Below are 26,227 nucleotides of genomic sequence, written 5' to 3' on the forward strand. Positions count from 1 at the left end.
TTGACTTGAATTGAGAAATTTCAAGTCTTTCAAGTTCTGACTTGAGTGTCATTTTAAGAAATGAGAAGAGTCACGAGCCAAGGACTTCCCTGAGCAAAACTTCACAGCCCCCCCCAATGCTTAAGCCTTCTTCCTGCCCTCAATCTTCTCAACCCCCACTTTGTGGAACCAACCTCCACTCCTTCCACATCTGCTACTGTCATCCTTCTGAATGCTGGCTTCCAGATAACCCATGTGGTCTTTTGATATGCAGCAGAATCAAAGAAAAAACAAGTAAGCAAGAATACACTCTTCAACTAAAGCATTAGGGACTTTAGTCATTTTGCATCCAGACTCTCTTTTTTTTTCTTCTTCTTCTTCCAGTCACTGGCTCTGAATTGCAAGTTGAGTTTGGGTCAGTGACTTCCATGACTTGAGTTGACTCAAGGAGTCAAAAACAGCTGCTTAGCATGACTCAAGTCAAACCAAGTCGAGTGCCCACCCTTGTTGTTTGTTTCCATTTTTGCTATATACCTATCCTCAGAACTCAGAGCAGGTTACAGTAAAAAGGGAGGGAAAGCACAACAATAGGCCTGAAGCTTCACACATTATGTGGCAGCCCAGGGACAAATACCCCACCATAGTGTTTTGTGTGTGTTTTTTTTAAAAGAAATTTGCTCTGGAGGACAGGCATCTTTAGCCATTGTTTAACATGCAAATTACATAATATGACAAAATTACAACAAATATTTCAAAATTAAATGTGACTTAAAGAAATTTAGAACCAATATATTTAACAAGCAAGCTATTGTATTTTTTAATACATTCTTTTCACCTTTGACATGGTTGCACACTCACTGATAGGAAAAGGGAATGGTGCAAAAGCCGGATGAGAACAGGCATTTAAAAAATTAAACAAATGCAGAAAACAGCATGATATGCCAGAGTCACTTGAGAACAATATCCTACACCTGAAAGCATTCCAAACCCTGCTAACAGAGCAAAGAGGTATCTTTTAAAGTAGTGTCCTCTTATATTTGACAGAGGGAGAGCCTTTGACCCCTTTGTCCCTTTCACCCCAGCATGTTGTCTTTTCTAGTGTTTGTAATTTCTTTTGCATTTTTTTAAAGATTGTGAGCCCTTTGGAGAACAGAGAATGCAACTCTGCATGGGAGCCATTTCCCAAATAATGTTTTCATGTGTTTCTAACACTGCTGCTGTATTTTGTATGATAGTGAATTCATAAATGTTCTTTCTGGCTTGATCTGTCCTGTTCTGGGTGGGTTTGAGTTGGGAATGTGTTGAGAACAGTTTCAGGTCCCAAGTGCCCCTAATGTATCCTGCTGTTTTCTCTAACTGTTCTGTTTATTAATGATCCATTCTGACCCACTTTGTTCCATTCTTGCTCTTTCCACAGTTACCAGGAAAATTGCTCAGGAAACAGCTTAGCTTACACTTTTTGACTAATTTCATTCCAAATACAGTAGTTCTTCCCAGTTGACTCTACTCAAGAAAGCTGAGCCAAGACAAGCTTGGTTTTTTCCTAATATAAAGGGAGGAGGGTTTCAAACCTCTCTAGAGCTATAAGGGGTGGTGGAATTTATAAAGGACTGCAATCCATGAGTCTCCCCAGAGTAGGGGAAAGCAAACCTTCCACTTGACCCTTCCCAAAGTACTCTCTTATTCAGTATTTAACAAGGCAGACTCCCACCCTCATTCTCCTCTAGGGCCAGGAGACAACATAACAAGTGTATGGGAGAGAGTGGGGAAGTGTAACTGCTGCTTTGAACCAGAGCTGTGCCACCCCTGCCCTTTAAGTATCCCTGACCATCAGATTTCATGTGCAAGGTGGGAAGCAGGGGATCCAGGCATTTGAGTAAGAAAAGAGGCAAGAATGGTCACTTAATGCTCTCTAACATCACAGGACTGTCTCACATACTCTGAACAATACACAGTGAAGCTAAAAATAATGAAAATGGCTCTGGAGCCAGGATAAATTTATTGAGGTGGGTGAGATGGGTGAAGGAGCAAAAGGACCCAAAGTTCTCAGGTTTAAGAGACAGGCACTTTGTTGGACAGGATGAATTCATAAGGACTGGGGAGGAATTTCCCACACATTCTAGATATTGAAAAAAATTCTCAGAATACCCTGCCAGCCAGTTTTGCTGTCAAAGGCATTCGAAGCATGACAAACCCTTAATATTAGGGAACATGTGCCAAAGAGCTCTGATTTGTTGCTGTGGCTCTTTGGTGCACTTATACTACTTATATGCAGATGCAAATCATTTCAGGGTGACCAGATCCAATGGAGGACAGCCTGCTTATGTCTTTTGTAGAGAAGAGGACATTTGGGCAGGTGCAGCTCAACAGCGAAGGGCTTAAAGAGCTGCACCTGCCCAAATTCCTTCTTCTATACCAGCCATTTTCAATCACTGTGCCATGGCACACTGGTGTGCTGCAAATGGTCTGCAGGTGTGCCAGGGGAGTTTGGGGAAGGATCATTTGTTAATAGGGCCACTGGCAAGCCCCTGCTATCAGTGCAGCGTGCCTTGTTAGAAAACAGATGGTGTGCCTTGACAAATCTAGTGCCTTTTCAGTGTGAGGTGAGATGAAAAAGTTTGAAAATCACTGTTCTATGCAATGGTTAAAGGTACAGGCACTGTGTCCTCCATTGGATCTGGTCACCCTGTGCAAATCCCTCATTCACATCACACACATGGAGGGTGGCAAGCCGCACTTGGGTTGTGTCCTGTTAAGCGTGAAGAAGCTAATCTGGGATGAGTGGCCCGCCACCGCACATCTCTTAGCAATTTTGTTCTGGGCAATCCAGGGAGTAATTCTGCCTGCCTGCTCAGAAGTCTCACCGAGTGGGACTTACTCCCAGTGGGGCTTCCTCGCAGGTAAGTGTGCACAGACTTGTGGTCCAGCGTAAATGAAAAGGATGGGTGGATCGCGGGGAAAGGAGCGACTGGAGCGAAGTTTCTTGCGCCTCTCTGAGTGCTGCCAACTTTCTCCTGCCCCCATCAGCGCCTGAGGCCAAGCGCGCCCCCGCGCATTCTGGAGAGGCGCGGCCCCACTGAGGGCGCCTGTGTTCCCTCCCCAGCGGTGTGGGCGTGCAGGGGGGAGAGGCCTGCGCTTCAAAGAGCCCCTTTCACCCGCCCCTGGCATCTGCGCGCGTGCCATGAGCTCACTGCCCGGCCCCTGTGCCAGCACGACAGGCGGCGTCTGACACCAAGGCCCAGCCGCATTCCCCCTCCGCTCCGGCTGCCCCACCAGTCACCCCACGCCAGGCGCGCTCCGGCGCGTCCATGCCTTGCGGGCGGCCAATGGGGAGGCTTCGCGTGGGGAGGCCCAGTGACCCCCGAATGCCGTCAGGAGCGCCTTCCCCGCGCCCCTCGGGCGTTTCCCTCCGCAGGGCGAGCGGAGCGCGCAGGACTCTTGCACCTGAGCGAGGAGAGGCCTGCTTCGGCCCCGGAGACAGAGGAGCAGGCAGGAGGGGGCTCTGGGGGGAGATGGAGATGGGCTTGGGAAGACCAGCAGCGAGAGAGAGCGCTGCGCCTTCCTCAGCCAGTGCCAACCCGAGAGGCTGCCCAGGGCGCCCCAGTCAACCCTTTCTGGGCACAGTTGCACGTGTGTTGGGGTTTCTCCAGCTGCCGGGCTTCTGCTCCTATAACTTTGTGCCTTTTCTTCCCCCAGGATGCTGAAGACCATCAAGCAAGCGCTTTTCTCCTCCGGCCTGGAGATGCCCAAGTGGACAGCACTGCCAAGCCAGGTGACCAGGCTTTCCATTGCCAACCTTGATCCTAACACCCATTTCTGAAGCTGATCCATTTCTATTGCTCACCAGTTGCAATGTGCGGAGTCCCTCAGGAGCAAGGAAGCAGGTTTTCACACCTTGAGCTCTTCTCCTGTGTGCTTCACACCTTCCAGAGCTAAGCTGTGACAAGAGGTTGAAGGACTGCTGAGCCCAGCTTGGGCAAAGCAGTCTTTTGTGCATTAGATGGGGAGACACACTGGACCAGGGCTCACAGCTGAACAGTGACCATAAGTGTAAATATACCATCACACTGCGACCATAAATTTTGTAACACTACTAGTGCTAGTTCAGTGTTTTGACAATTCATAGTCCCTATTGGAAGACTAGTACAGTATTTCAGGGGAAATTGGGTCGTAGGGAGAGTGCAAATCCTAGGCAGGTCCACACAGAAGCAAGCTCCACTGAGTTCAGTGGGGATCACTGCCGGGTAAGTGTGTATAAGATTACAGCCTTGGTCATTGAACAATATGTCCTTTTCCTTATGTGATCACCATGTGTTTGCTTACTGGGCAAAGAGCTGCTTTTCATGTGATGCTCCTGTTTAGCAGGGGAGAGAGTGACTATGAGCCCAATCCTATGCATGTCTACTCAGAAGCGAGTCTCATTATAGTCAGTGGAGCTTACTCTCTTGTAAGTATGGATTGCAGCCTCAGCCTCTTCACCCCAGAATAGTCTCTTTCCTAATGGCTAGTGCTGGTTCCTTCTGCATCTTTTTAGATTATGAGCACTATGGAACCACTTAGTTATCTAATCTTTCTGTAAACTGCTTGGTGAACTTTTTGTGGTGAAAAGTGGTATATTATTAATAATAAGTTTTGTGAATTACTTTAAACAACTGCAGCTTACTGAAATAACACCATCAGATCTGCAAAAAGTGGCGCTTTTGGGAACATCATACATACAGTGACAATACCTAGTTGATTCTTAGGTCTCAAGCTGAGACTTGTATCAGTTGCTGAACACCAGTTAACAACTATGTCTTGTGTAGTTTCAAATAATCACAATCATACATTAAATATTGCTGCTATCCCTTCCTGCCTGTGTAGACAAATGCAGGAGGACAACAGGATTGTCCCATTAATCTTAGCGGACCTGACTTTAAAATAAATACATTTAGGGTTGTGATACTAATCTTAAAATGTTACAAGAAATATTCAGAAGGTATCCTTTCAAAGATTGAGGTACTCTGAATGATATGGTTTTTAATATTAAAATTGGTCGCAGGAGCTGTAAGGGGCTGCTTAACCCTTTCCCCTCTGAAATTTTCCCCCCACTCTCAGTTGCTCTTACCCAAACTTTTTATCTGTGGGTGAAAGGAAAATCTTTCTCTCTGTGGGTATAAAAGCAACTGGGATAGAGGAGATTTTTGTGTAAAAAAGGGGGTGCAGAGGGGAAAAGCAGTCCTTCTTTGCCATTCCTGATCTCTGCCTCCCATGGTTGTTTTTCATTAAAATAAAGCCATTGGCAAACTGTTGTCTGCATCTGCTGTGTGATGCCTAGTTTGGCCCTAAGCCCTCAGTGTGACTTACTTCTGAAGAGGCGTGTTTGGGATCAGGCTGCAGACTAGCAATTAACAACAAAGATGTTGTTGAGATAAAATGGAATCATTTGAATGGTATTATTCAGTTCAATAAAATTGAATTTTAGTGTTTATAAGTTAACAAGAAATGGACCTATACTATCACAACGTGCACAGTTTCCCTTTGTCTACACTTAAGGTTCACAAATGTCCTTTATTAGTTCCTGTTCTCATCCACTTTTAAAGTCTTTGTTAGTAAGTGTGCAGAGTTTATACTGTGGTTATCAGTGTACTTATGATTTCTTTTAAAGGCTCCTGACTATGAAATTCGACAGTATGAACCAGCCAAATGGGTTTGTACCTATGTTAAAACGCAGGACTGGGATGCAGCTCTCAATACTGGCTTTACGAAACTCCTCAATTATATTAAGGGCAAGAATGAAAAAGGTAGGATATATTTCAGTATATTTAATTTGTTTCCTTTCATTATCCTTGTCCCTTTGCACAAGCATACAGGATTCATAGTGTTTTCAGTATTTTAAAATACAAGGGAAAATTGATACCTGTTTTTAGAGGCAGTATTTGTATCATCCACAGGTATGGCAATTCAAAATACTTCTTAATCTGGCCAAATTATGTATGCATCCCCACATAATCATGATAGCAAATAGATCCTTGAAATGTGAGAGGCGTACCCAGTTGAGCACATTGTGTGGAAAGCTGTTGGGGCTCCATGGTGAAGCAGTTACTTGCTGTTGCCTTTGGAATTCTTGAGTTCAGGGGAATTGGCAGGAAGGAGTCAATCTCTAAGCTTGGACATAGGAGTCCACTGCAGCCAGCAAATGCCCTTGGCCCCAAAAACCTCTCAGGTCAACGGAAGCTGTAGGCTGGCAAATGAAGGGGACTAGGAGAACTAGCAGCGTCTTCATTGCTTAGCTGTAAGGCTGATATAATCAGTGCAGTATCTTCTGAAGGTTACACTTGCAGGTATCCAGGGATTTGGGACAGGGTGGGTGTAGCGAATGGCAGAGGGGAATATGTCATCTTTCTAGTTGGAGCTAGGAAATTCCTTATTCATTCACAAATCCCTAGTGCCCTTTCTTTTCCTTGTATAGTGGTTCATAGTATACAAGTGGTTCACAGGTGATGCACTGAATCAGGCTGCAAACCTGCATATGTTACCATGGAAGTAAGCTCCATTGAACTTGATGGATTTACTTCTGAGTGAACATCCTTGGACTATTGCTATACATCTCTTCCTATAGGCCAGTAGTTTCCAAACTCTCAGGGAGTTTGAACCGCAGTAAGTTCTTGCGGGGGCGAAACAGACGCGAACCCCAGGACCATGTCACTAACTGGGGTGTCGTGATGCCCCAGCCTGTGAGCCCTGGCCACTTTCCCCTTAAGGGGTGGAGGGGGGAGGGGGCAGGGACTGGGATGCACTCACCAGTCCCTGCAGTAGCCTGTCAGGGATGTGGGGAGCCCTGTGCAACCTTCTGCAGAGCTCCCGTCAGCTTAAAAAGTGAAAGTGGAGCAATCATGCTCCACTTCCACAATACCAGAAGTAGAGTGTGATTGCTGTGCTTCCACTTTTTAAGCTGTGGGGAGCCCTGCAGACACTCGCGCAGGGCTCCCTGCACCCCTGACAGGCTGCTGCAGGCTCTAGTGAGTGCATCTCAGTCCCTGCTCCCTCCCCCCCTGCCACTTAAGGGGAAAGTGGCCTGGGCTCACAGGCTGGGGTGTCGTGACACCCCAGTTTGGAAACCCTGCTATAGGCCATAGTCCAGAGAACTGCAGAACCAACCTTGTGTGTCAAGGGAGGACTTAGATATTTCCCCCCCCCCCCAATAATGGAGAAAGAGCGTTTCCCCAAAGAGTGTATGGCAGGTCTTATGGCATTGCAGTGTGACTTGGGAAGCCATGTACATATAAGTCCTCAGTGGATGACAGCCTACGACTCGTTACCAGACAGTGAATTACATATGAACAGTGCACCGGTGGTTTGAGTAAAAAGGTATGAGGGCCCACTAGTGCTGCTGTAATGCAACCCCAAGGTAAGGGAACAAATATTCCCGTAGCTTGAGGAGATCTCTGTGACTGTCCCTCCACTACAGATTGCAGTGCATGCCCCATTGGCATGGCTACACCAGCACTGGAAAATTGGATAGGATTGGGCTGTAAGTTGTCTCAAAACTCAGACCAAATGCAACAGCCCAGAGTTCACCTTTGGCCTTTAGCTACCAAATAGTTCCTTATGGCATGCAACTGCTAGCACAGATTTCATCCCTGCTATGGTAATGGAGGCTCTCAAAGTGTTGCTGCTAATCCTTTTGAACAACTGGATGGTTTATTTTACAGATAAACCACTGGCTATTCATTCCAATTGTAATTAATATATATATTGTATGCATCAACCAATATAAGAGACCAGTAGCGAGAGAGAGAATACTGTATGTATACACAACCTGTAAATGTGCAGAAAAATATTCACTAAGTGATACATACATATCCAGTTTGCTTCATAGATGATACAGTGATCCACTAAGTCTTCCACAGCCCACATTGGAGGAAGTTAGGTGCACAGCTCATATTCCTGACTTTTCCATGCAGTGTCTGGTACCTTGTTGACAGCTGTGAGTCATCCAAAAAGAGATGCCCTTCCACGCCCTACCTCCTGTTTGTGGTAATTTAATAGCTGAGATTCTCTCTGTACAGAAGCCAGTTGCTATAGGAGCAATTCAGGAAGCCACCTGGCCTGACCAACCCCAAATGGTCTGCATCCATTTTTGCTCTCTGTAACACTGACCCCTGAATGATCTGTTACAGAGCAAAAGGGAAATGGCTGCTCGACCTGATCAGAAAGAAACAGGCACATAGTTTGTAAAAAAAGACAGAAATTAGTAAGAAAGACAAAAAGGGGAATGGGGAAGATAAAAAAACAAGCACTTTAATTTAGAGAAAAGTGAAAACCATAAAATCTAAGGTGACTATCTAATTATAACACCTTCTTTGAAAGCACATACTTCATTGAATTCCTTTGTTCACATCCAACAAAGGGACGAGTGGGTCGGTATAAGACTCATAACTAGTATGAACTGGAACAAAATGTATGCTGGTTCAGACTAGTCAGCTCCTTTAATGGGTTTGAATTTTACCTTTCTGATTACAGTTGAAGGTGAAAAACTCTAGTTCAGCCCCCCTGGACCTTCTCTCCATCAGGTGGATGGACCTGACCACTGGATTGTTGGGCCTATGGCCTGATCCAGCGGGGCTCTTCTTAATAACATCTCATTGGCTCTCAGAACAATCAGTCTCATTGGCCGGTTTAAGTTGAGGAAATCCACTTTTAGTTACATAAGGTAGTTGTGCTTTCCTTTTCTGGTTATTTGCTAGAAAGTTTGATAGAATACAGATATTTTAACACAGTTTGTTTCATTGCATTCTCCATTAAATTACAAACTGAATTATATGCTGTATAACATGATGGTATTTGAAAATACCAAGATTTTTACAGTTTTGACCAGTAGTGATATCACCCCTTCCCAAGGTGTTCCCTGGTATGTCCTGCACTGGCAGTGACTCCACTGGCCATATCCAGGCAACCAAACCTTATTTCCAGACCCTGCTGCCCTTCACCATGTCAAATGGCAACTTAACCAAAGGCCAGTTGTTTTTGGCAGAAGTTTGGGCTGAAGGCAGATGTAATATGAAAGCAAAGCTTGGCCCACTTTCAAGCTGGAATGAACTTCCTTCAGGCTTTATGACTGAAATGATAGTAATACTAGAAGTGTGTTCACCCAGCTTTGCCTGGTGCGCCAACTTAGACCATGCTTGAACTGTTTGGACCTGGCTATGGTGACCCATGCTTTAGTAACTTCAAGATTGGACTACTGTAACGTGCTCTGCATGGGGCTACCCTGTAAAACAGTTTGGAAAGTGCAATTAGTGCAGAATGCAGCTCAAGTAGTTACAGGGTCACGATCAGGGGTGTCAAACATAAGGCCCAGGGGCCGGATGCAGCCCCCGGAAGCTTTTTATCTGGCCCTCAGGCTCTCAGCTGCTGAGGTGTTACAGCTTGAAATGGCAGTCCACATGAAAATTGGGCTTTCCCAAATCTTGAAATATGATCAAGATTTGCGTACTTTCTCTTCTGTCATTTGCAGTTAATGAGTTTCTATATGAGAACAGGGTCTAATTTCTGGCCATTAGCTGCTTAATGATGTCACTTTCTGCTTAACGACGTCATTTCCAACCCTCAGCTGGAGCCCTGATTGCTAACTTTGGCCCTCTGTATGCAACAAGTTTGACACCCCTGTATGACTCTCTGCTGGACCACTTTTTCAGCAGCTACACTGGGTGCTCATTTGCTTGTAGTCCCAATTCAAGGTGTTAGTTCTAACCTTTAAGGTCCTCCGTGATTTGGATTCAGGATCTGAAAGACCACCTCCTTCCATACATTCCAACCTGCATTCATCTGAGGGGGATCTTTTACAAGTGCCGCCTCTGTCCCAAGTGAGAGGAATGGCAGCCTGGGGGGGGGGGCAAGCCTTCTCTGTAGTGATGCCACACCCATGGAATTTCATTCCAGGGGAATTGAGAACTACTCCCTCCCTCAGGGCTTTTCAGAGGGGGCTCAAAATATACCTGTTTTGTCTGGCATTTGGTTGCTGAGTAGATATTTGTCCTTTGCATGTCTAAAATACTGCTGTGACTTGATATCAACCTGGACTTATTTGTTCCCCAGTGGCTCAGTGTACGTGTTAGGTCTTGCTTTGTTTTGTTTCACTGTTTAACTCATTTTGCTCGGCCCACAGGTTTACACATTTGTTCCCTGTTGCATATATGCAACGTTGGGCAGAAATTTAATGTTATTGTTTTTCTTCTTATCTGTTACTATACTTTGTACTTTATTATGGAGCTCTGTAAGCTGCTTTGGGCATTTGCTTTGGCATGGGAAAGGTGGGGTATAAACAAACACATGCGCCTGTCCGTGCACGCGCACACACACGAATCTAATGGTTTCAGCTGTAAATCTTTTTCCTTCCCTGTCTTTCAGACTGGTATTGTACCTTCCTTAATTTTGAGAAGGACAAAATTGCTTCTGGGATGGGGAGTTAGGGACATCATAACAGGCAGCCAGTCAGCACTATGCACAGGCAGCTACTGCTTGTAAATTGAAGAGCTCTTTTTCCAGAGCCCAATGCTGGAAAGGGATAGGTATACCTGAACTGAATGTGATGAGGAAACTACCAGGACAACTTCACTGCTCTGAAAATGTTATGTACATCTGTGCTTTTAGTGAACCGGATTCACCACAGTGTCCTTTTGTTGCCTGTTCTGCAAACTGTCAAGCTTTTTTAAAAAGTTCTGGTAGTATGTTGAGCACTCTTCTGCTGTGGCTAATAACTTCTTGCTTCTTTCAGGAATAAAGATAGATATGACAGCTCCAGTGACATGTTTTGTGCAGCCAGGGGCTGGCCCGTTCTGCGAGTCCACTACAACAGTTGCTTTTTATTTGCCAGCTCAACATCAGGCAAATCCACCTAAACCCTCAGAGGCAGAGGTCTTCATTGAAACCAGGCCAGGAATTACTGTGTTTGTCAGGTAAGCATTAACCCATGCATCTCTGCAAATTTTAGATTATAAGTTTATGTGCACATCTAATTTGGTACCTATGTAAGGTACTGGACAGGTAACTAGATGTTATGTACCAATTGTATATTACTTTTCCCTATATTTCCCTAAGATGTTGTTTTTTGCTTTACTGAAATTTCAGTATTGAACCACAAGCACAGATTGATTTGAAATTGAACAAGAAAAAGAGTTGTGAAGGAAAACACACCTGGTGTTCTAACACAACAGCTAATCTGAGCGTACATTTTCCACAGCAGGGCTACTCACATATCATGAAAAATACATCTGCTAACTTCCAGCTGCCACCTTGTGGCTGTTAACATTGTTGTACAATGCATTTTGCTCAGATAGGATTCAATAATCTGTGGAGCTTTCAACAAACTGCTAAAATTAGGAGCCTGACAAATATTCTCAGGTGTGCAAGTAGCCCTGCAGAAGGTAGCCAGTTGCCACACGGTCTTGAGTAATTTTGCTCCAGATTGTTCTGCTGGATGGAACTGTAGAAATTACAATGCCACATGGCCCTGTAGGTTGGCAGCCTTCAGTCTCGAAAGACTATGGTATTAGCCTACAGCGCACCCGGTATTCCTGGGCAGTCTCCCATCCATGTACTAACCAGGCCTGACACTGCTTAGCTTCCGAGATCAGACAAGATCGGGCATGTGCAGTGTTCCATCTTCTCATTTCCTGCCTGCCAAAACCAAGAGGAGAGTGGGTCTACATGTTATCTTTGGGAATAAGGTATGTATGTGCCCTGTTGATTTCACTGCTTCCTGCTTTGCTGAAATCGTAGTTGGGTGATGTGAAACTGGGAAACCATGGTTTAAGGAATTTTTACAGACCAGGATTATGAATCACAATCAAACTAGGGCTTTTCACATAGTGCAGTTATGTACAGGTGCCTGTGTGAATGACTGTGCAGGTGTTCATTTTAAAAGTCAACCCAGGGTTTGGTCCGCTTATAATTATAGAGTACAGATCAGTGCTCCTTTTAAATTTTACCTGCAGTGTACTGAGGTGTGGGGGCAGCTGTGGAGCACTTGGTGATGTCATTGTCATCACTTAGCTCTGGAGTGCTGAGAAGGAAGCTGCATGAGGCTTTGATAACAGCTGTACAGTCATACAGCTTACAGGGAAGACTGGTACAGATCAGATGTACTGTTATGTACATACCATTTGAATAACTGAACAAACTGTTCACTATGCAGATATTGTTAATGTATTTAACATATTGTATGTACAGAGCTACTCTGTGATCCTTACAAACTAAGGTTTTAAACAAAACCTGATTCTGAAATCACAAAATCAGTTTAATGTACCAGAAAACAATGAATTCAGCGAAGCATGCTAGAAGAAGAAATATGTGGTCAAAAAACTTGTTAGCATAGTTCGCTGTATCATCTGATAACCCAATCCTGAGCTTCCCAGGGCTGCAGCGATGCCAAAATGGCTACCGCTGCATCCAGCTGGGCTGGGAAGCAGCGTTGGAGCTATACGGGGTAAGGGAGCTTATACTCCCTTACCCCATGAAATGCCCAGGAGGCTCTGATGAATCTCCTCAGATCTGCACCTGCTACTGGGTGGGCGCAGATTTGAGGAGACCCATGTCAGGTCTCCCAGGCCAGGAGGGGGATTAGGATATGGTGGTAGCCACCTCTGCCCCCCCTCCCTCTCCCCCCTGCCCAGACTTACCTCTGTGCCGGCTGGTGCTTGTCCAGAGCTCCAGGCAGTGGTCCTCTGTGTGCCAGTTGGCGTTGGCTCAGTGCGGGCTCATGCTGAGCCTGCTCCAGCACTGGAGCACATGTCTGGTTCTGGGCCAGTGTGCATCACCTAGGTTTGGGCCCTGAGCCAATGCCTCTTGCAGTGATGCCACATTCAACAGCCTTATGTAGTCACTGCAGTGTTTAAGACTGTTCATATTTGTCATCAAGTCCCACTGCATTGCACCAAGCATGCGTAAAACAATGTTTGTATGAAGACAGAGCTTATTAGAAGTCACTACATAGATTAAAAGGTGTCTCTCTGTAGCTCTATACCAGCCCAGTTTGCACTAAAGCTGTTTGAGTTTTCACAGTTGTGCAAATCATGCCAACTATTCCTACATGGAGGTGCTGCTCCTACAAGTGATGCTGCCCAGTGAACGCTTCCCAAATATGAGCTTAGCACTGGCCAGGCATGATCACGAGGCATAGTGACAGGGACTGCCAGTCAGTATGAACCAGCATGCAGAGTGCTTTACCACAATTCCATCACGTGGAACATCCTAACCTACAGAGGAAGATTGGGCATGCAGAAGAAGCTTTCAGGAAAAGGACTTTCTGGTAGAGCAGCTGTCCTTCTGCAATAAATGATTCCTTAAGCAGTACTGAAATGTTTCCACCACAATCCCATCCTTCCTGGTTACATCAATCTAAGTTAGTTCCGGTATAAATAAAAGCATTCCCATGGAGCATTGTTGGCAACTAGAAAAATACTTTTCAGTTAAACATTTTAGAAACATTTTAATGATCTATTCTGGGAAACTATTCAGCTAGCACAGTTTTGAGTGTTGACTTTGCATGGGTTGCTCTGATGTTGTATTTTCCCATAGACAGTCTCAAGCCATCTAGATGGTAACCTTGGCAAGTGTAAATCAGAGCTTTTTGTTTCTTGCTGTTCTCAACAGATCCTTTGGAGGCTTTGCCAAGGCCAGAAAGAACCAAGAGGAAATACTGGCACTTGCCGAAAGCTTGAAACGGGATGGAAAATCTTTTCAAGAAAAGGTCTATTATAGTGCTGGCTATGATAGTCCGTTTAAACTGCTGAACAGACATAATGAAGTATGGCTTATCAAGAAAAGTTAGATCCTAGTAATGCAAATTATAGTCTAACACTTTAATTTAACAAAATGACTTTTTTCTCTAATGGATAAAATACATTTTTATGGTATATATATAATTTCCTGTTTCTCTCACTACATAAACTGCTGCGCCCTGAAATCTCACTCATGCCAATATGAATTAGATGTAAAGATTGCTGTAGATGGTCTCATAGGTAGTCCCAACATATATAAAACCCAAAGATGTTGTTGTACCACTCAAGTGAGCACCAATGTGGAGAAGCAAAATATACCTTGAACATGTGACTGGGGCTGCAATCCTATCCACACCTACCTGGGAGTAAGCCCCATTGACTATAATGGGACTTACTTCTGAGTAGACATTCATAGGATTGGGCTCTTAAGTTCCCTTTTCCTAAGGGTAAATTCTCTGTCTACATAGCCTGCCCCAGCTCCACTGAAATCAGTGGATGGACATTCAGTTACCAAAGCTCCACCTAGGCTTGCACCGGACACTATAAGTCAGAGGTATCAAAGGAATGGTGCATTAATGGTCCCTAGTAGGGCTGCTGGCACCCCACCACATTCCTCAAAAATGGAATCTTCTTCAGGGCTATGTGCAAGGCTTTTGTACTATGAATGCATATGTAATATTCTTTTGGTATATTAATGCACAGTTTATGTTCTAGTGCAGTGGTTCTCAAACTTTGAGGGAGCTCTACGCCCTCAGTAAGTTCTTGCGGGGGAGGGGCTAGGGCAGCTACGTGATCCCCAAGATTGTGTCACTATGGGGGGGTGAGGGGGGGTGCTTTGCACTTGCAGAAGGAAGGGCTGCAGAAGGATACAGGAGGTGCGGGGAGCCCTGCACAGCGCTCCCCAAGGCTTGGAATCTACAATAGAAGTGGGCACAAAGCTCCTCTTGCAAAACAGAAGTACTTTGCACCTGCTTTTAGCGAAGGTTCCAAGCATTGGGGAGCGCTGTGCAGGGCTCCCTGCACCTCCTATAGCCTGCTGCGGCCCTGCCTTCTGAAAGTAAGTGCAAAGCACCCCTCCTTCCCCCCCCCCTTACAAATGTGATCCTGGGGATTGCATTGCTGCCTCCCTTCCCTTAAAGGGACATTGAAGTGTTACATGAACTGGTGGGTTGCAACCTACCAGTTTGAGAACCATTGTTCTAATGTGCTGAGAATCAAATTATTTCTAATCTTCTACCAGTTGGGTACGTAACTGAGATGGGGTTGATAGTCTCTGGCCAAACTGGGACATGTGTGTGAGAAAAATGGTGAATGTGGCCCTGAGCATCTGCGGACTAGAGACTTGACCCTCCAATCCTTTTGAGTTTGATATTCTGGCCTTTGGAGTATTTCTCATGTTAAAGCATATATCAATGAGATAAAACACAATTTCAGCCAAAGGACTGTGCTGGAAGAACCAGTTTGATGGACCCACTTTTATGATAAAATTAACATATGATGCTTAGCCTCATATTTCACTCCATACTATAGTGCAGTGACAAAATTGTGTAATTTTAAAGAATTTCTGGGTCAGGTTGTCTTTTTGCCCATGAAACTCTAAGGCACTATTTTGTTCCTAATTTGGATATTGTATGGATTCCTGTACATGTACTCAACTAAGGTGTGAAATTTGACTCATTAAAAGATAGGTTAAAGAATGATTCATGAAAAATGAATAACTGTTGCTGTTTTGCTATTGCTAGCTAATTTTCTCTTTTGTCCATTCTGACACCCTTTCACATTTGCTCTTGCACATAGAGGACCTAGAGCTGGGGTCGGCAACCCGTGGCTCCAGAGCTGCATGCGGCTCTTTCAGCCGTCTGCTGCGGCTCCATGCAGGGCCAACCCGTCCCGGGGGAAAGGGGGTTGCACCGGACGCGGCCAACGTGAGTCTCCCGCAACACGACTGCTGCTCACCAGCCTGTGTGAGCGCGCACGCGCAGCTCCAATGCCTCCTGTGGCTGCGCGGATGAATGTATGAGAGGGTGCAAATGGCCGGCGCGCCCGCACATGCAGCTGCGCTGACGAGGGCGGGAGAAGCAGTCCAGCTGCCAGCCCCGCGCCTCCCCTCCCCGGCCGAACTGGCTGGTGGGCGGGATTGAAATAGACTGCTCCTGCGCCTGGAGGCTCCTCCTGTCTTGGGATCAGCTCTCCCAGTGGGTCGCAAAGTGCTGAACTTCCAGCCTCAACACAGGTGAGGCCAGATCAGAGATGGACTGCGCGGGCGGGATGAAGAGGAGGGCGCCGGAGCAGCTCCTGCCCAAAGAGCCTCCGCCACCTCAGAGGGCAAGCCCCCCCGCCGCTGTGCGTCCCCTCCCACCCGAGCCGCAGCGCCACCCGCCTGCCAGTGTGGGGGAGGGCACATAAACAAATGGGGTTTTAACACCCTGACTCCCCTTCCCACGTGCACCCATGGGTGTCTGGATAATTGATGGGAATGTGGGGGGGGGCTACTGGACATGCAGTAGTTTTGGACATGCAATCTAGTTTTGTGTACCTCTTTCATTGTTCTTATTTGAGTATTTAATGCATGAATTAAACTACCTTTCGGTATATCTTTTGGTATACTTAAAATGGTCATTAGGATATAGAACCTGTTAATTTATTTGAATCCCACCACTGCAAAGCATCTTCATTTTAGATGTCAAAAGGGTTTTGTGGCTCCAGAGGCTTTCTTTTCTCCAGAAAACAGGTCCAAATGGCTCTTTGAGTGTTTAAGGTTGCCTATCCCTGACCTAGATAATAGCCAGCTAAAAAGGAGACATACATGTATGTCTCATTTAGTATCTAAATTAATATAAAGTATTCATTTGCACATCTGGAAGACAAAGCTGTCTTAAATCAGAAAAATCTTGCTGTAAGATGGCATGACTACTTATAGCAGGCTTATGTGCTGCAAATTCATACAAGGCCTTCTGACCTAAGCAACAGAGAAGAGTTTTTGAAAGTAAATATAAAGATGTGACAGGTTGCCTATGCTTAGAAAAGGTAAACGGTGTCCAAGGTAAAAGACAAAAATTGACACCAGAAGATATCAAACACTTTTGTCCTCCTTCTGCAACCTATGCTCTCTGCTGCAAATAAATATTTGGACAAAATTTGGACAAAATAATGTCTCCATAAAGGTGAGAAGTTACTGTCAGGATTTATTTACTTTAACCCCTGTGATATTTACTTCTAACTAAAAAAGGACTCAAACTTGGAGTCCTTTATAGTCTAAAACATTTCTGGTAAGTCAGAAGCATGAGACAATGTCACACATCACAACAGCAAATATGCTTGCATGCATGCACACTCACATGTACATACACACATACTATGTTTCTACTGTGAGTTGTTTATTTTTTTGGCCCAATCCTAATGGGTCTCTGTGCCATAATGCATGTTGTGACAATGCACCATCCAGGCCCACTGGCAGGAAGGTCAAGGCCTTCTCCCTTTAGCCAGCAAAAGGTGTGGCACCTGCCAGAGAAGGTAAGATTTGTGCTAAATGGTAGAGGGGCAGGACATGACAGGGAAGGGGCAGGACAGAGTGGCCGCTGACAGGGCTAATCTGACCCAGGAGAGGGTTGGATTGGCGACGCAGTGTGTGCTGTATCTTCCCCCCTTCCTGGGCCTGATTCCCCAGCTCAGTGTGGATTTATGCCAGCAACACCACTAACGTGGGTCAGAGCTGACCCATAGCAGCAGCTGGGGCATTCCTCAGTGAAAGGGGCTGAATGTCCAAAACAGAGCAACTAAGATGATTACTGGGCTGGGGCACCTTCCTTATGAGGAAAGGTTACTTTCCTCATAAAGTATTTTATGAGGAAATACTACTGCATTTGGGCCTCTTCTGCCTAGAAAAGAGGTGCCTGAGGGGGGACATGATTGAGACGTACAAAATTATGCAGGGGATGGACAGAGTGGATAGGGAGATGCTCTTTACACTCTCACATAACACCAGAACCAGGGGACAGCCACTAAAATTGAGTGCTGGGAGAGTTAGGACAGACAAAAGAAAATATTTCTTTACTCAGCGTGTGGTCAGTCTGCGGAACTCCTTGTTGCAGGATGTGGTGATGGTATCTGGCCTGGATGCCTTTAAAAGGGGATTGGACAAGTTTCTGGAGGAAAAATCCATTATGGGTTACAAGCCATGATGTGCACGTGCAACTTCCTGCTTTTAGAAATGGGCTATGTCAGAAGGCCAGATGCAAGGGAGGGCACCAGGATGAGGACTCTTGTTATCTGGTGTGCTCCCTGGGGCATTTGGTGGGCCTCTGTAAGATACAGGAAGCTGGACTAGATGGGCCTATGGCCTGATCTATGGGGCTGTTCTTAGGTTCCCCTTACCCTTAGAAGACTTTCCACCAGATAAATTTCCCTTGGGATGCAGTACAAACCATACCAACAATGCTACATCAGCGCTGGGGAACTTAGGTAGGATCAGGCTGTAGGGTTTCTCATACTGTGGGTCATGAGCTAATTTCAGGTGGGTTGCATAGCACCTAGCTCAGCTGCCATTGAAAATACAAAGCTGAAAATACAGGGTATAGAGCTGCTGGGCAGGGTGGGCTCCCACCGGGAGAAGGCATGGTGCTTTGCCTTGAATAGGAAGGAAGATGGTATGCTGGAAAGCGGGGAGGTCTGTGTGGTTAGAGAAGGATCCGTGTTTTGTTTTGACTTGGGAACTGGACTGTTTGAATTCTGAGCTATGTAAATTAACAACACAAGCATGCTGTGTAGTGGGACTTTTGGCTGAACGCAGCTGAGGTTTTAAGCCTGAATCGATTATGTCATTTCTGTCCAGGTTAATGACATCACTTCCAGTGGGGCTTGGCAGACTGTCATTCCCATTGCTAAAAGATTTGAGAACCACTTGTCTATTGCACTGCAGAACATGGAGCCATGAAGAGGCGGACAAGATGGTATGCCATAGCCAGGTCCACAGACCCTACTTGTCCAAACACATCACAAACTTTCTTGCCATAGGTTGGGTTTCAGCATTGGTTTCCAAGTGTTCTGTTATTGACTTGAGACACAAGATGACAAATGGCAGCCTTGTTTATTGAAGCAGAGTCACAGCATTGTCACCATCCTCTTCTTGAGCAGACGAAGGCCCTTAAATTTACATTTACTAACCAGCACTAAGATAAAGAAATGGTGTCACAAATGTTTTTCATTAAAATAAGTTATCTCCATAGAGAATTCTTCTCATTCTCTATAAATGGAAAAATTCCAACAGTGGGAGGACAAAAATTGTCCAGAATGTACAAACATTGTAAAAATTGCAAACCATCAAGTTATGCAGCAATTCTTTTTAAAAACTAAAACTCTTTAAAAAAAACTGTGGTCAAAATTACCACCTGATTTTTGTTATCAGTTACTTTCTTTTTGTGTAAGAAAACATTTCTTTAAAAGACACAAATTGTCAATGGTAAAATACTCAAAAAAATTAGGCAAACCCTGCTAAATGGTTAAAGTTCTTTCCTCAAATCAAGGAAATTCTGACTGCAGACCAAAAAATAAAACTACTTCTAATGTATTCTTTGGTAACCAAAAGTTAGCAAGTGTTTGATTCAAATGATATGTTTGTCATTCAAATATTTTCCCATTTTGACAAACATGAAAAAACTGGCAACAATGCAATTCCCACATAGTTTAATTGAAAAAGGGAACACTTCACAGTTCTATACTGTAACTTCTCAGACGTTGGGTTTTATGTCGAATTTAGAAATAAGTGATTTGCTTATTGAGTTCCTCTCACACCCCAGATATAGCTACATCCTCGTCACACATCTGCAGCCTTTTATTTCAATTCTCCTAAGGGACATCTCCATTTCCATTCAAAGGAACTAATTCATAGGGGAACACAGGCTTCTGGAGAGCCCAGCAGATGGGTCTGGTATACGGCTGCACAGCAGTCAGTTCTGTGTCACAACAGTGCTTCTTTCCTGTTGGACTTCTAAAAAATTAATTCAAAATCTGGTTGGCCTGTTCTGCTATCAGAGCAACCCACAACAGAAAAAGCCATGGGACAATGCCAACCCTGCTAACTCTAATAGGCTGCCCAGTTCATTCTACCTTTCCCTGCTCCAAGAGATTACTAGATTTCATAAATATAACACTTAAAAAGCTACTGCCACCCTGTACCACAGAAGCTTCCCATTTTCTTAGCAGGTCAACTCTAATTTTTACACCCTCAGAAAAAAAGTCACACACCCCCCAAGACTATCTGGGGTTTTTCCCCCTCTAGAGGACTTTTAAGGCTTTAATACAGATGTCTGGCTGCATGTTTCTTTTAAACCACAAGCCCCATCCAACCAAGCCATGCAGAGGTATTGTTACTGCTATACATGTGTTAAATGCTTGGCAAACTGTACTAGTTTGGGCTTTCTACTAGGCCTGGCTCCTTACTCATTACGCATACCTTCTCAAAGTCTAACACCACAGTGCCTTACTTATTAATCCTCATTTTTTTTTCAGCTGAAGGGCATACACACATCCTCAAAGGAACCAGTTAAGTTATCAAGTCCAAGTGAGCTGTGGTCTCCTCACTTGATCCCACCTCTTCATTAATGTCCATTTCATCACTGTCGAAGACATCAAGCTGCCCCTCTTCTGAAGTCCCACGAGTCCTGCTCTCCACAGGTTCAATTGCTTCCACATCTCCCTCACTAATAGCAGTCATGGGGCTACTCTGGATCCGGTTTCGAACATTGTATTTGCTGCTTGCAGCAGAGGGTGGGGTTCGCGATCGGCTATACCTGGTGCTGGAAAAGGACAGGCTTCTTGGCATCAGACCTTCACTCCTGGCCCATTCCTCTTGGGCCCGTCTGCTCTTGGTAGGAGAACAGCTTGCAGTACTGTCACTAGGGTCCCACAAAGAATCTACCTTGCCTCTTTGAAATCTTGGGTCTGTATTCTTTAGCATCTCTGCAGCCGACATGCGTGAACTGGTATCAGAGCGACTCCCTTTTTTAAGCAGCAGTGCTTTGAAATTGTCATTGCTAGTGCTGCTCTTGCGAATATTTCTCTGAATGGATCCTGCTTGCTTGAGGGAAGTTAGGTTTGGGGAAGCACCAGTGGGCGTAACTGGGGGTGATGGAGAATGATTTCGTGTCCGGTCATCCTCAGAGTCTTTGCGGCCAAGGACTTTCCTTTTGGATCTGTGATTTTAATGTACAAGGAAGAAAGAAAAAAAATAGAAAAATATGAACCTTTCATATAAGGGAATTTCCTTATCTCACATAACAGAAAAAAAGGCTTGTAACAAGCTAAAATATGGGGACTAGTTCAGAGTTTAATAGGATATATTCTTGGAAAAAGAAATGGTGACATTTTGATAACAAGAGTCAGATTCAGAAATAAAACACCTATTTTTATTAACTGTACAGGAAATTCACTTAATTACTTGTAAGTGATAATATCCAAGAAAACTGAGGCTTACTTTTTCATTAATATTTTGTGAAGGAAATATCTGAATCTTGCTAAATCATATTTTCTTAATGAAACATCTTGCAAATGAAGCCTTCTCCTCCAAATGAATGAAGCCTACAGAATATATCCTAGATACATTTGCCAAGGTTCTCAGAATGAAATTGCCAAGGGAATTAAAATTAATGGAGTCTAAATGAAATTGATATGCTCTGTGGGGAGCTAACAGCCTAACAAGCATTTTAGTCTATCAAAAGGTAATTTGCACATAGTATCATCTAAAAGCAGCCACATTAACTTGCAGAACAGGAAAAGGACATTGCTTAAAAACAAAGGATTATTCTGCATAGGGGGGAAACTTACACATTTTATGGGTAAAAACGGAGTAGCTGAGTTATTAGCTACATAGGGTAAAATGCAAGTACTGTAGCGTTGCTTTCAAGTTAACACTAATTTTACATTAATGTTGCCCAAGGAATGCAGCTCATTTAAAAAGAAAGCTAGGACTTCCATTTGAACACGTATGGCTTATTTCGTTTTCTCTGGCTTAGAATATATAACAAAGTAATCAAAATGTTTTGTGGTTACCCAGCTCAAAAGTCAGAGCTATGAGTTCCCTCGTCAGTGTCCGGGGGAGAAACTAGCACTCAGCATTATGTCTTGGGCTTGTGCATGTACCTAATCCTCCCCCACAGGCAGAAAGTAAGTAAAGGGAACTGTAAAGTAAAGCTACTCTACATTTATTTGAACAACTCAATTTGCATATGGAAAGAATACAGTTTTTTTAAAATCAGGGTCACAGAGAAAAGGCATTCAAATACAAGCTGTATAGCCCAGTCCACTCATGCAGTGAGCAGGTGGGGGGGGGGAGAGGGAAGGATAAACATGATTCCAAGTTGAGATTTCTGCCTCAGCCACAACGAATGGCCTGATGCAGCAGATCTAAGCTCTTGCGGGGGCGGGGGGAGGCAGCGGGGGCAGGGGGAAGGCGATCCTGGGAATCGGGCCGCTCAGGGGGCTACAGGAGCTTGGGTGCACTTTCCCAAGCCTCCTGCAGCCTGCATGACCTTCTGCAGGGCTCCCCAGAGCTTGGAAAGTAAAAGTGGAGCGATTGCGGCCTGCCTACACTAAACCGGAAGTGGAGCATGATTGCTCCACTTTCACTTTTGAAGCTGCAGGAGCCCTGCAGAAGGTCGTGCAGGGCTCCCCGCACCCCAAGGAGGCGGCAGGAGGCTCGGGTAAGTGCACCCAAGCACCTGCAGCCCCCTGAGTGGTGCGATCCTGGGGATCGCACTGCTGCTTCCTCCCTGCCTCCTTGCTTCCCCTGCCCCTTAAGGCAGCAGAGGCCAGGGCCCGCAGGCTGGGGTGTCACAACGTTCCAGTCTGAAAAGCCCTGGTCTAATGTTTAAAAAATGTGACATAAGAGTTTCTAAAACAATGTTTTTGCATCATGTATATGTTTACAAATAATTTTATCTAAAGCACACATTATCATGTCATGTATGGCTTCAGTTTCAACAGTTTGAGTTTCAGCTCCACAAGAGAGAGGGATTATGACCGTGGTAGAAATGAGTGCCGAACCCCTTCACCTCATACATGAAAGAATCCTGGTTGGTTAAACAATGATTCCTTCTGTTCTCTGAACCGGGAAGCTGTGGATTAACTAGTTTTCAGACCAGGATATGAAGCTGGGATCTGATCCTAGTTTCATAGCCTATTTGTAACCTATTGCTAAAACACAGCACTTTGGTTTAACTTAGCAGTTCCCAAACTCTCAGGAGAGTTTGGGAATCTGTAAGTGTTTGGAGGGAAGGGAGGGGAGAGGAGAAGTGACGCGATTGCGCCACTGCCAGGGATAAAGAGTTTGTTTTTAACTTACCTAGGCGTCGCTATGGCTCCCCAGAGACTCTGGGGGGACTGTGTCCCCACTCTGCAGGTCTCCCCAGGCCTCCTAAGTTCTGAAAAAAGGAAAAAATAGCCACTTCTTATTTTTTGTTGTGAAATGGGAAGAGGCTATTTTTTGCTTTTTACAGAGTTTTGGAGGCATGGGGAGAGGGGGGCAGAGGCTCCCCAGTCTCTCTAGGCAATCCCTAGGTAAGAAGAAAAAGCCCCTGTATCCTCAGCACTTCCATGATTGTGGCGCCACCACTGCTGCTGCTCTGCCCCTTAAGGGGGCAGTGATGGAGGTTCCCTGGCAGAGGCATCAGGATGCCCCAGTTTGGGAACTTCTGGTTTAACTAATCAGGTTTTTGTCATCAAAGCTTCATGCCAGACGTAAGGAGGAAAGGAAGGAGATAACCTTTTTGTTAGTTGAACCAACCCAGAAAGAAAGAAAGAAAGAAAGAAAGAAAGAAAGAAAGAAAGAAAGAAAGAAAGAAAGAAAGAAAGAAAGAAAGAAAGAAAGAAAGAAAGAAAGAAAGAAAGAAAGAAAGAAAGAAAGAAAGAAAGAAAGGTCTGCCGATACATGACATGGTGTTTAAAATGAGAAAAGACTGGAAATATTGAGGGGAAAAATGAGAGGTGTATAAGTGTATGCTAGTAGAGGTTAGATAATGTTGTATCTTTGTGGGTCTGTAGAACATACCCAGAGGAAAAAGGTATATACGTAGTACTGTGCAATAATACCAAAAAACATAAAAGTGCTTTCTGTACTTATAGTATGAACAAGATTTACCACAAAATATACACGTCACTTTACATCACTTTGTATAATTGTGCAATACAGACTATGACCCTTGCAAGAAATATACAAATCTCATCACAGAAAATTAAATGTGCTTCAAGGCCATTGAAAACAATGGGACTTAACTGCACTTCCTTTTATGTCCACATCCAGCTTACTCTATAATCCCCCTTTCTGGCCATTATAAGAAGTCTCCCATTACAGGCACAGATACAGTTCACACTATGTCACAGCATGAGGAAAAATTAAACATCAAATTGTGCTATGTCAGTTAATGGGCAGCAATGCCTATTCTTACAGTAAATGACTTGAAAGAGCCTACAAGATCAAATTCCAGGAATTTCCAGAGAAATGTTCTCTAGTCTTTATAACAAACTTTTATTCAGGGCTTGTTCACAATAGAGTTTGCCCTTTTACATCAACAGCAACTATCTGGCCCAATTCAGACCTAGCAACATAGCATTTGTTTGTCCTTGCAGAAATGAGCAGACATGGGCCCCAAGCTCACACACTCCCTCTGTCACATGAGAAGAGATGAGATGAAAGGCTTCAGAAAAGGTTTGCAACTAATTTTTCAGACACTTCTTATCTCATCCTTTCATGTGTGTGTGTGTGGGGGGGGAAGGGAAGCGGAGCACATAAGCCCAACACTTGGCCTGCTTGTTCTCATAATGACAAACCAACAGAGTGGATCATGTGAATGCAGCCACTCTCCTTTCCTCAAACAGGATGAATTCTATAAATTCAAAGAGCTATTTTATGGCCGCCCACAGGTTCAGCTCTTGCCCCCCCCTTTTCTTTTTTTATGAACAGTAGACTTCCATGCTATATTTTAATGTGCTGTACTTTGTTAGGGGCACCCTTTGCCTAATTAGTCAATGAGCTTGGAACCTGGCCTGTACCCATTTTATTGTGGAATAGCTTGTCCAAAAGACTGGTGACCCAAGCACAAGGGCGTCATTTTGACCTCTATGAAAGTAAACAGACCAGAGCATTCCTCCACACAGCAAGTAAGTCTATATATGCATGCTAGAGTCATGGGTGCAGCCCCTAATGTAATGAACCTGTGGAGACTTGCTGTGTGTGAGAGAGACTCATATAGCCATATTTCAATTATACTTTGACATTTCAGAAATCTATTTAATACATAGCAAGAAATGACCACAAGATGGAACCAGTGTTGCACATTTAGATATTCCAAGTTAAGACTGCTATTTCTTCTCAGGGTAAGTTTTAGCTTTCTAGCTAAAGCTTCCTTAAACTCTCTCTTTTTAAAATTATTATTGTCTAAAAATATCAAATTAAAGAGACAAGCTGAAGAACAATATCTGCAACAGTCCCAATAAAATATGGTACACATTAGTCATCAACTTTTTTTCTTAATCAAGGGAAGAACGTCTGTATTGCACTTGTCAACTGACAAACCAGCGTGCCACAAAATAGTATCCCATCTTCAACCGGATTATGGCAATCTATAATCCAGCTATTGCCATATGTTTTGACATATGACTGATATATCATGTTTACTTGCCAGTTTAAGCCAAGCTTGCCATGAAGCATTAGCGTTGAGCCTCTGTCCCAAACTGCACCATATAATCAGCGAAGGAGAGTGAAAAGGGATGGAGGGCAGAGGGAATGAAAACAAAAGGTACACAGAGAAAGCAACAGTATATGTTAAATCAAGCAGATTGAGAGCAACAGTACAAAATACACAAGGAGTCACGTGGCACTTAAAGGGGCAAAACTGACAATCCTATCACACTTGATTTCACTGGCAGCAAACTTTAGTGTCAGAATTTATGAAAGGTTATTTCAAAGGAATGAAAGGTGCATATAGCTGACCGATTCTAACTAAAGATGCATATTACTGGGCTCTAAAGCGTTTAAAAAAATTAAAAGCATTAAAAACAACATTGTGAAACTTGGGATAACTTTATAAAAAAACGATGGCTGCAATCCAAACCCCACTTCCCTGAGTGTAAGCCCCATTGGACAAAATAGGACTTACTTCTGAGTAGACCTGGTTAGGATTGTGCCCTATGAGGGATAATGGATGCAGAAATACAAATAAGGCAGATTAAGCAATACCTGTGAATTGCTGCAAAAAGATCCTCAGTGGTCCTTGGGCGAGCTGGCATTGCCACCATCTCACTGCCTTCCCCATAATTAGGGCTCTGCAGTAAAAAGCTATTTGCTGTATTTGATTCAAACAACTCAGCTAAAAAGAAAGTGGGAAAATTATGAAGCATTAGAAACTACCAACATCAGAAGAAAACAGTGATCCTAGTTCAGCAGTGAACAGAGAAAAAAAAAACCCTCTATATTTTTCTAACCAAAAAAACCC

General features: G+C 44.3%; 2 protein-coding genes across 8 annotated transcripts in view; one reads left to right on the plus strand and one right to left on the minus strand.

Annotated features, from left to right (window-relative positions):
- Positions 1 to 2,810: 2,810 nt before the first annotated feature.
- HEBP2 (heme binding protein 2) lies at positions 2,811 to 14,562 on the plus strand. Of its 2 annotated transcripts, none has more exons than XM_066615072.1 (5): positions 2,811 to 2,879; positions 3,676 to 3,751; positions 5,627 to 5,762; positions 10,739 to 10,919; positions 13,615 to 14,562. In XM_066615072.1, exons 2-5 carry the CDS (start codon positions 3,677 to 3,679, stop codon positions 13,790 to 13,792), a joined length of 570 nt encoding a protein of 189 aa, XP_066471169.1. In that variant the 5' UTR covers positions 2,811 to 2,879; position 3,676; the 3' UTR covers positions 13,793 to 14,562. The 2 variants fall into 2 exon arrangements, with proteins under 2 accessions (XP_066471169.1, XP_066471159.1); XM_066615062.1 differs by lacking the exon at positions 2,811 to 2,879 and adding an exon at positions 3,150 to 3,468.
- Positions 14,563 to 18,809: 4,247 nt separating this feature from the next.
- Positions 18,810 to 26,227, minus strand: part of NHSL1 (NHS like 1) — a 191,603-nt gene continuing 184,185 nt past the window's right edge. For all 6 annotated transcript variants that reach the window (XM_066615022.1, XM_066615008.1, XM_066615031.1 and 3 more), the window contains 2 exons: positions 25,972 to 26,101; positions 18,810 to 20,932 (listed from right to left, as the gene is read on the minus strand). In XM_066615022.1, coding sequence (XP_066471119.1) covers positions 20,284 to 20,932; positions 25,972 to 26,101 — 779 coding nt within the window. In that variant the 3' untranslated portion in view covers positions 18,810 to 20,283. The remainder of the gene's footprint in view (positions 20,933 to 25,971; positions 26,102 to 26,227) is intronic.

This window comes from Tiliqua scincoides, chromosome 1 (assembly GCF_035046505.1).
Source record: "Tiliqua scincoides isolate rTilSci1 chromosome 1, rTilSci1.hap2, whole genome shotgun sequence".
Lineage (NCBI taxonomy): Eukaryota > Metazoa > Chordata > Lepidosauria > Squamata > Scincidae > Tiliqua > Tiliqua scincoides.

Bases quoted from the DNA above. Each gene is read 5' to 3' on its own strand.
- HEBP2 (XM_066615072.1), top strand. From the start codon at position 3,677: ATGCTGAAGACCATCAAGCAAGCGCTTTTCTCCTCCGGCCTGGAGATG. The intron at 3,752-5,626 runs GTGACCAGGCTT...TTTCTTTTAAAG, and splicing joins GGACAGCACTGCCAAGCCAG to GCTCCTGACTATGAAATTCG. The intron at 10,920-13,614 runs GTAAGCATTAAC...TGTTCTCAACAG, and splicing joins GGAATTACTGTGTTTGTCAG to ATCCTTTGGAGGCTTTGCCA.